Source organism: Corella eumyota, chromosome 6 (genome assembly GCF_963082875.1).
Source record: "Corella eumyota chromosome 6, kaCorEumy4.1, whole genome shotgun sequence".
NCBI lineage: Eukaryota > Metazoa > Chordata > Ascidiacea > Phlebobranchia > Corellidae > Corella > Corella eumyota.
Genome location: NC_137495.1, coordinates 10615832 through 10626352, shown reverse-complemented (window position 1 = coordinate 10626352; position 10521 = coordinate 10615832). Strand labels below are relative to the sequence as shown.

Here is a 10521-nt window from a genome sequence, read left to right as displayed (position 1 = left end):
TACATCCTTTATAATGGTATTTAACTGTTAACTAATTCTAAATTAAAACTTGGCGAAGTAAAAATAGGTGTGTGTTTTAGGAACCAAAAAAATATACTAACTGTCAGAAAATAAAATCGCGCAGGAAAAACACAAAAACGGACAACTGTCAATCCACATTTTTACATCAAAAGGGTTACACTATTAACCCTTATTCTATAAAATTTATAGAATAATACAGTACGACTGAACAGGAAATTAGGCACAGCTTCCACTGGCTCTACATAACAAATAGCGACAATGTTTTACAAGGGCACGCGAAAAGTATACAATTGGACCATGTTCAATATAATAACGATTAAATTTAGAGCGTCTAACTGCCTTATGGGCGTTAGACTTGTCCTTGAATAAAGGGGTTAATTTGTTTGCCCCCTTTATAACCTGTATATATTTAAATATACATAAATACAGTCTCTATGAGTTTTTTCATATCAATAAGTCTTTTTTACGGTGTTTAAACCGCACGGGATGGTAGCGAGTTTGCACTGTTTCGGTTCGCCGAACGAAAGTTATTATTGCGCCTGTGAAAATGGGTTTCTTACGTATTTCTTTTGTTTGTTGAATCAATATCAGTTGATTCTGGTTAATAATGTTCTGTTTTTGGTACCCCAGTGGCCAACGCTGTATTTTATTGTCCAAGGCCACCAACAGGTCATACGGTTTTCTCGTCGTGCGGTGTGAACCGGCATCAAGTCTGGTTTGAGGCTAGGAAAGCCTTGGCATTAGAATTGATGGAGATGCTAAGCGCTTTCCTACACAAGTCTGGTTAATAACACAATTTTTTATAAAAAAAAATAGTCAGTTTTGTTCAAATTTTTTTTGTATTTTAAATTAGTTTAATTTCCTTTTAAGCAACCAAAAAAATGGCAGTCAGACAGTTTAAGATTTTTAAACGCTGACTAGCCTACGTTTTATTTGTCTATCGTTAGGGTAGTTCTTACCTATTTTCTAGGCTTGTTTAGTAAATAAATATAAGTTATACTAAAATAACCTTTTGCTAAAACATATTCACGTCAAAATATTTTAATACTTTAAAGCGCAAACAGTTCTATAAAACTTATTTAAAAACTAAGTTTTTGCCATTGTTACGTCATAATTTACTAAAGTGGCGTAAATTTACGTTTAAAATAACTATTAGTGATAATTTAACCTATATATACAGACGATTTATAGCGATTTTAGATATTATTTTTGTGTGTATTTGTGATGAAATTTCAAGATATTTCAACCAGATACGAATGTTTTGCACGTTGACGTAACGATATAAATGATGACCCTTGTATTTAAGTTTCCGTTTTAGCTTGACCCTGATAAAGGTGTCATCATTCAGGGATCGCGGCAAAACTTTCTTCGACGTCACTCCGAACGCAAATGACTGGACCATGAACACCCTTCATCATTCCTTTCGGTAACGATATCACTTTCATGAAAAGAATGACTGGGGATATCAGATGTCTTTCCAAGTCATTTAACGCTGGAAGATTTGGTGTAGGTAAGGCAAAATTGTTTATATAAGCTTGGGGAGGAATGGAATCCTTTAGAAGATGCCGCTTGCAAGTTAAACAGATCCATTTGAGGCCATGATGTTCCAATTCGGTAGTATAGGCGTGGGCATGATGTCTTATAACATTCAGTTGAATCACGGAATCCCTTCAAAAGACGCAATGGCAAATATTGCAAGGATATTCACACATTTTCTTTGATTTAATTTGAAACAAATTAATTGCGGCGTCGACGTTTTGACTTCGTGCAGATTTAACCTTTCATATTGTTTTTTACTTCTTTTTGCGGGTTGCTCGGGTTTTAACATGTTGTATTCGGAATTTTTATTGATCGTGTATGATGGATTTATTTTGTATTTTAATCTGGTTTTCTCTTTTATGTACTCGGGATTGGTTCTGTATTTTTCTTGCGTTATCTTTTTCTGGTACTCGGGATTGGTTCTATATTTTTCTAATGCAATATTCCTTGTATACTCGGGATTCGTTCTGTACTTTTCTTGTGTTATCTTCTTTGTGTAATCAGGATTCGTTCTGTATTTTTCTTGTGTTATCTTCTTCGTGTAATCAGGATTCGTTCTATACTTTTCCTGTGTCATCTTTTTAACATACTCTGGATTTGTCTTGTACCTCGGTCGCGTTCTCTTCTTAGTATCTTTTGGATTTTCATTATAACGTGAAATCATTTTGCTAAAAGTGTACTGCGGGTTTTTCAAATATGCATCACGGCTCGTCTGTTTCCTTTTTTCGGGACTTTTTTCATAAATTTTTTTGGCGATGTCTTTAAAGTACTGTGGATTGGATAAGTACCTTTCACGATCCCTTTGAGAATACAAAGACTTGTTATCTTCATAATATTTCTTCTTACTTTCGACTCTCTTGAGAGGTTCTTCCAAACTAGCATCACTTGCTACTCTTAAAGCTCTCCTTTTTCGTTTTTAATCAATCATAATTTGATTGTGGGATAACTGGCAAAAAACTTAATAAATAACTAAAAAAAATTAACAAAAGGTGAGCACCAAACCGTTAATGCGGTAATCTTTTTTATCGAAGTTAAATTTTTGTTTAAATTGAACTTTTAAGTTAACTTTAAATGTCGTTAACGGTCCTGCTGACTTTCGTAAAATTGTGCCTTTGTTAATTTCTTATTTTCACGAGTAAACCATCATAATAAAGGAATATAGCTGTTTATCGGGTTTAAACGTCACAATTTTTAAATAATGTATGTAACTACCATTTGACAGGCGCTATTTTGGCATTATGCCAGTTTTAAATACTTCCTTAAACTTACGTTTAAAATATAACTTTAGATTAAAACTAATGTCTTTTTTGAAAAAATTCGTTTCTTTGTTTATCATAATCAAATTTTAAAGCTAAAGGTTATCAATAACTTTTGTTACAATAACGTTAACGAAGTTATTGTATTGTGTAACGAATTACCATTTAAATGGTTGCATATTTGGTTAACTGTGCCCATCTATGTTTATAACTAAAAATAACCTAAACTATTGAAATAACACTTAACCTACAAACGACATAACTCTGTTCTATAACATATCTAAAGATAATTTACCAGAAAGAGAGTTTATCTAGGGAACATAATAAAAAAAGAAAACAACTAAAAAAATCATAGAAGAAATACGACTTTATCACTTTTTACACCTAATTAATAGATACGAATTGCAAAATAGAGCGTGAATTGCGGGATAAAAATTTATTGTAACGACGCACGGGAAATTGGAGCGCAAAACAATAGAAATCCAGACCAGCTCTGCGGCCTAAGAAATTAACAAAAGACAAACGGTAATTAAAAAAATTAAAAACCAGAGCGTAACCAACGCAAAACAATGAAAATCTGACATGTCCCGCATTTTTAGAAATTAACAGAGAATAAAAATAATTAAACCAAGAAAAATAAAGCGTGTAGAGTATAAGAGTTAAACTTGCTTAACCGTTTAGTAACAATTATTGACTAAGCCTAACTCAACTCTACGTATGCAGTCCTTAGTGATTGCCAATTGAATAAGGCTACTTTTAGAGGTAAAAGCAAGATAGACTTAAAATGCGTTAACGAGAATATCTAATGGATGCTGAATCTTTGGCACAAGAAAAGAATATAGAACAGATCACAAGCTACTTCATTATGCTAATCTTCTAATCACGATTCAAGTTACGTTGAGGTTCACGACAAATAACAATTAGATAACGTTTAATTACGATTGATCACGTTTAATAACGATTTTTAAAGAGTGTATCTATAACCTTATTCAAAAAGAAAATAGATGTTAGTATAAAAAACTAAATAGTAAAATAAACTATGCAAATTATGATAAGCTAACATAAACTACTTGTAAATTGCGCAACTAAACACATACAGTGAGCGACTACACATAACACTAACATAAGCTACTGGTATCACATAAAGCGTTAAAGCTTCGCGGTTAGACATAACTACAATATAAAAGTATTAATCATAAAACAAGCCAATTTAAAGACAAAAATAAAACAAGGAAAAAAAAAGGAAAAGAAGCGATTTAAACAAAGAACAAAAATTTCCCAAGTGAAAATCCTAAGGATTTCACGCTTAAAACCGTATGTCCAGTCGCGGTCTAGAACCACTGACAAGTAATAAAGAAATAATCAGGCGTAAAGCCGCTTAGAAATTAAAAGTCACAGCGCCGCACTGCGCAGGATGTAGCGACGCCGTGCCTCGCAATACACAAAATAAACACAAAACTTAAGTATGAAAAATAGGTTATTGTCTATAACATACCCGCCCCAATAACTGGATATACATAGAAGGTTATTAAACGAAATAAATAGACATAACCGCAATTCGTGAAAATAATTTTGTATAAGTCCCTTCCCCATAATTGAACCCATTAACAATCGCGGTTATATCTATAACATAATACAATTATCAAAAGGCGAAAAAATACAATAAAATTCAAAAAAGGTTATTCGGATGCCTCTAAAAGACATAACTTCCGAATGTCGCGAAGAAACGTAGTCTTGCTCGTTCGAACACTCGCTCTTCTTACCACTCCGTCTCGGTCGGGGAAGACCTCCTCTACGATCGCTTTTGGCCAGTCACCCCTTGGAGTTCGCTCATCTGCCAGAAGCACCAGATCACCAACAGCAAAATTTCGTTGACGCGTAAACCACTTTTGCCTTGTTTGTAAGATGGGTAAATATTCTTTTAACCATCGACTCCAGAATTGATCTAACATGAGTTGAACCGTTCTCCAGGATCTACGATAGCCATCTGCCTTTACGAATTCATCCGGGGGAAGAGAATCATCAAGTTTACCGTGCAGGATCATGCTGGGAGATAAAGTATTAAAATCACGCGGGTCATCACTGACAGCAGTTATCGGCCTATTGTTTAAGATTTGTTCGACTTCCACAAGGAAAGTGTGCAGTCCCTCATCATCTAGGAGCTTCTCGCCGATTTGTGCTCGTAAGATTCTTCGTATTGAGCGGATCATTCTCTCCCAAACCCCGCCTTGGTGGCTTGCTGATGGTGGATTAAAGTGCCATTGCACAGATTTTTGGGTTAAAGTTTCGTGAATTCTTGTCTGGTTCCATCTCTCGATACCAGCTTTTAGCTCCCGTTCAGCACCTACAAAATTGGTCCCGTTGTCACTGAACATTTCTTGAACGGGTCCCCTTCTGTCGATAAACCGTCGGAAGGCTTGAATAAACGAAGATGTATCAAGTGAATAAGCAACTTCAATATGAATGGCTCGCGTTGCCATGCAGGTAAAAACACATCCGTAACGTTTGGGCTGGCTTCGCCCAAGTTTTACTAGAAAAGGTCCCATGTAATCAACGCCGACATAAGTGAAAGGTGGCTTGCCGGAAGTTACCCTCGCTGGAGGTAAAGGCGCCATTATTTGCTCGCCAGTTTTTGCATTTCGCAGTTTACAATTAAAGCAACGCGTTATTCTTTGGCGAACCGCCGAGTGCCCTTTAACGATCCAGAACTTTTCCCGAATAAATGAAAGTACGAATAGAGTTCCGCTATGACCTTGCTGTTGGTGAAATTCATCAATGATTAAGTCTGTCACGTGATGTTTGTAGGGTAAGATCATCGGATGGCTTCTATTATCTAAAAGGGTGGACCTCTGTATTCTTCCCCCCACAAGTAGAATTCCATTTACTTTTACCGGATTTAATCGTCTTAGTGGAGACCGTTTTAAATCTGTTTCATGACCGACATACCTCTGAAGATCATTGCATTCTGGAAGCGCCTTTAATTCTTTTGAAAAGGTTTCTTTTTGGACGAGTTTCACGATCTCAGAGGTGGCTTCTTCCAATTCATGTAAGCTTAAACGGTTTGTCGGAAAAGATAAATGTTCATGGCGCAAATACTTCTTAGTAAAGTACATCTTGTATCTTAATAACCAACCAATAGTCTTTTGTAATCTGCGAAAAGACGAGTATCTATGTAAGACTGTGCTTAACGAAGATCTAGAGGCCAAGATAGAAAACGTGACTTTTTCTTTTCTTACTTCCGGGTCATCGATTGGTAATGTTGCAACATGTTGCAGCTGTGGCCATTGGCTTTCTTCATCGCAAAGAAAAGAAGGTCCTCGAAACCATAGATCAGCCCGCTTGATGTCGTTTGGCATTAACCCTCTCGATCCAATGTCTGCCGGGTTGTTTTTGGAGGAAATGTAGCGCCATTGATCTACCGCTGATAGTTCGTGGATAACCGCCAAACGATTAGCTACAAAGGTGTGAAAGCGCTTTGTTTTATTCGCAATATATTGCAAAACTGATGTTGAATCAGACCAATATATTACATCGTCAATTTTCAGGTCAAGTTCGCTTTGTATTAAATGGTTAAGTTTAACAGCGACAACAGCTGCTGTTAGCTCAAGGCGTGGGATGGTCACAGGTTTGACAGGAGTTACTCTAGATTTTCCCATCACAAAGGAACAGTGAGTGGTGCCATTCGTATAAACCGATCGCAGATAACTTACTGCCCCGTAGCCCGACTCACTGGCATCACAAAAACAATGAAGTTGCACGTTTACACTGTCGGGGTCGTTCATTTTATAGCATCTTGGGATTGACACAGCTTCTAATGTAGGTAATTGATCCTTCCAGTTGTTCCAGTGGTCAATGATATGATCGGAAAGAATCTCGTCCCATCCAAGATTAAGATTGCAAAGCTTTTGCATTAAAATTTTCATTGGAAGCATAAATGGCTGAATGAATCCTAGAGGATCGTAGACCTGGCTCACCATCGATAATATACCTCGTCTTGTTGAAGGCTTTTCTACGATGTGGACCTTAAATCGAAAGTTGTCTTCATTCATGTCCCAGCATAAGCCCAAGGTCTTCTCAATAGGTAAGACATCAAAATCGAGATCAAGAGTTGATGTTGAACGGTCACAATCGGGGATAGAAGAGAGAACCTCTTTAGAATTGCTTACAAACTTTGTTAAATGAAAACCTCCAGTTTTCAACAAGTTGGATACTTCTTTAATTAATGAAATCGCTTTCTCTGCTGAGGGAACGGATTTAAGGCAATCATCTACGTAGAAATTGGTTTTAATAGTGGTTACAGCATCTTTTGAAGCTTTGTGGATGTTGTCATTCGCACAACGACGAAGAGCATAACCGGCACAGCTTGGAGAAGAAGTTGCTCCAAACAGGTGAACGGTCATTTGATAATCTTGCGGAGGTAAACTAAGGTTGTTATTAGGCCACCAAAGGAAACGTAGCGAATCACGGTCATGTGGCGATACCTTTACTTGGTGAAACATGGCCTTTACATCGGAAACGAAAGCCACTCGATCTTCACGAAAACGTAAGAGTACTCCCACAAGGGAATTGGCATGGTCTGGGCCTTGAAGCAAATGGTCATTTAAACATGTGCCTTTAAATTTTGCTGCACAGTCAAAGACAATTCGAAATTTCCCGCCTGTACTATGGTGGGGGATGTACCACGTTTTGTTGGAAGGTGTCAAATTCGAAACTGGAACTTTAGTTGCATAGCCGTTTTCAATATAGTCGTTCATTTGATTGCTATAACATTTAAATAGCTTTGGGTCTTGGAGAAATTTTCTCTTTAAAGTGTGAAGTCGTTTTTCAGCCATAAAACGATTAAACGGAAGATTAATAGTGGAGGACTTCCATGGGAGATCCATCTGATAATGGCCGTTAGAAAGTTTAGTTGTTTTCTTCATTATCTGAAGAGCTCGTTTATCTTCAATGGAAAGAGAAGTTGAGTTGGATTCCTTGTCATTAAAATCGTGATTGTAAGTTCTTTCTAATTGCAAATGAAGAAGACGATTAGACTCGGTTTGCAAAAGATTGACCTGTCGTGTCATGACCTCGGAGGTACCATCTTCCGGACCGAATAATGCCCAGCCGAGCCCCGTTCGTATCGCGCTCGGCTGACCCCTTTTTCCGTGTCTACGACCGGAACAAATGTGAGCTTGAAGAATGTCAGCCCCAATCAACAACTCTACTTTATTACTATCCATTGCAGGAAATTGCAAGTTTCGCAGATGAGAATAATTTTTTACATTTTTGGATGTTGGTATATTCCTTGTAAGATCAGGCAAAGAATCAACAACAACTGCGTTGTCTACAGAAATAGAATGTGGTTCAAGAATCCCCTGAACTGACAAAGACACAAGAGAACCTTTAACATTACGGGTGCCATTAAGAGTGGCCACGTCAAGGTTGGAATCTTCTCCGTCAAGGTGTAGTTGATCAGCCAGACTTCGCGCGCACAAAGAAATGTCGGAACCCCCATCTATAAATGCATAAGTGTAGCAGGGCACAAGTTCTTTACCCCAAACCTTAACGGGAACGACTTGAAGACGAACTTTCATCGACGTAGACATCGTAGCCACACAAGCGGACACACTAGCATCGGTTGACGTGGCGGTATCGGTGGTGCTTGCGGATTGGCCAACATGCAGCAGGGTGTTGTGAGATTTTCCACAACCCGGTTTTCTACAAATAAAGTTTGATTTACAGACTTTCGCCATGTGGTCAGTCTGTAGGCACCTGAAGCAAACTTTGTTCTTCTTGGCAATTTCCCTTCTGCTTTCAACATCTTTAGTTCGGAATAGAGTACAGCGCCACAGCGGGTGGATGCCATTGCATACAACGCAACTTCTTATGGGTTCGCGTTGTCGATTGTTAACAGCTGCAAACGTCGAGAAGGTGGAACCTTTCGTCTTTGAAGTGCTCGGTCTCTGCTTTTCTGGCATTTTTCTAAACACGCTTTCGCCAAGATCAGAGCGATACAATGAAGTGACTTCTTCAAGATAGTCAATTAGCAGATCAAAGGTTATTGGTTCGTTCAGTCTCATGAATGTTTTATTAGCCCTTCTAGCAAATTCTTGAGCCATATAAGCAGGAAACCTGTTAACGACTTTCTTAATCGTGTCGACGTTGTCTAGGCTTGATCTGCTGTTCCATTCAGTAAGGGTTATTAGGCTGCTGGTTGCCTGCGCTAAAAGACCTTCTAGCGCCGGCAGGTCATTGGCTTTAATCGAAGGTTCATCGGTCAATTTCCTGATGTGAGCAGCAGTCACTTTATGTTCTACGCCAAATCGTCGGTGGAGTATGTCGTTAGCCAAACGAAAGCCTTGTTCGGGCTCCATACGCCCGCACGGTTCTATGGCAATTCGAGCTTCGCCAACACATGCAGTATCAAGAGCTTCATTACCAATATGGGTGTTGAACTCACGGAGAAAGTCATGGAACTTTAAAGGGGAGCCATCAAATTTGTTGATTACCTTTTTTGGTAAAGAAAAGCCCTGGCGTATGCTTGTCGCCATACTTTGAATAAAACCAAGAATCGGTTCCATGTTTGAGCTGTTGGTAAATTGATTTTCGTCAGTGTCTTTCCTAAGTTCTTTGGGCATATCAGTTTGGGTAGAAAAAGGTTGTTTTACTAGATTTAATGGAGATTGCTGTGAAAGAACCGGTTCCTGGAAAGAAATTAAATCGTCCCCGATTTCACTTTCACCAGATTGACTCATTTGATCAGCCTTTATGAAAAGCTTTTTGACTTCGGCTTCTTCTTCATTGAGACGAAGTTGCTCTTCCAATTCTTGTCTCCGAATTATTTGTTGTAATTCGGTTTGTTTTCTTTTCTTCTCAAAGTCAACCATTCTTAAGTCAGCAGCACGTCTAGCCCTTGTGCTAGCCGTGGTTGATGTGGATCTTACAGAAGCCATATCAAAGGGCAACTGTTTGGAGGAAGATTGCTCGTAGGACATAGTTTTAAGAAAACAAAGTAATAAGAGAAGTGAAAGTAGGTTTTAGTAACCCAAGAAAGTAGATTATTCTTCTAGGCAAGTAATAATCCAAGTAAGATTAGAACTGTTTATCGCAATAAACAGGCAACAGCACAAACTACGCTTCTAACTATAAGCAATAGTTTTCAGAAAAAATATATACTTGTACCTATAAGTATATACTGAAGAAAAGAAAAATAGGTGCGGCTAACAACAATGAGCAGGCACCTTAAGAAATGTAGGTTCTGTTTCAACAATATACAGTAACCCCAAGAAAATGTGCTTATATCAATAAGCCACACTTAAAAAATGAATGTGGGGGCTGTTAAGACAATAACAAAATCCCCGTGGAAAAGATGTGCTTATACCAATAAGCACACTCTTTAAAAATGATTCAGGTTCTGCTTCAACAATAGACAGAAACCTCGAGAATCCGAAAAAGATGCTGCCAACAACAAAAGGCAGACACCCCAAGAAATATATGTGCTTATACCAATAAGCACACTCTTTAAAAATGAATGTAGAGTATAAGAGTTAAACTTGCTTAACCGTTTAGTAACAATTATTGACTAAGCCTAACTCAACTCTACGTATGCAGTCCTTAGTGATTGCCAATTGAATAAGGCTACTTTTAGAGGTAAAAGCAAGATAAGACTTAAAATGCGTTAACGAGAATATCTAATGGATGCTGAATCTTTGGCACAAGAAAA

The 10521-nt window shown here is 37.8% G+C and overlaps 1 protein-coding gene across 1 annotated transcript; it reads right to left on the bottom strand.

Moving 5' to 3' along the window:
* Positions 1-4495: 4495 nt before the first annotated feature.
* On the bottom strand, positions 4496-9793 carry LOC145755825 (uncharacterized). Its single transcript, XM_082572067.1, has one exon. The coding sequence runs from the start codon at positions 9791-9793 to the stop codon at positions 4496-4498; it is 5298 nt and encodes a 1765-aa protein (XP_082428193.1).
* Between the last annotated feature and the right edge of the window lie 728 nt (positions 9794-10521).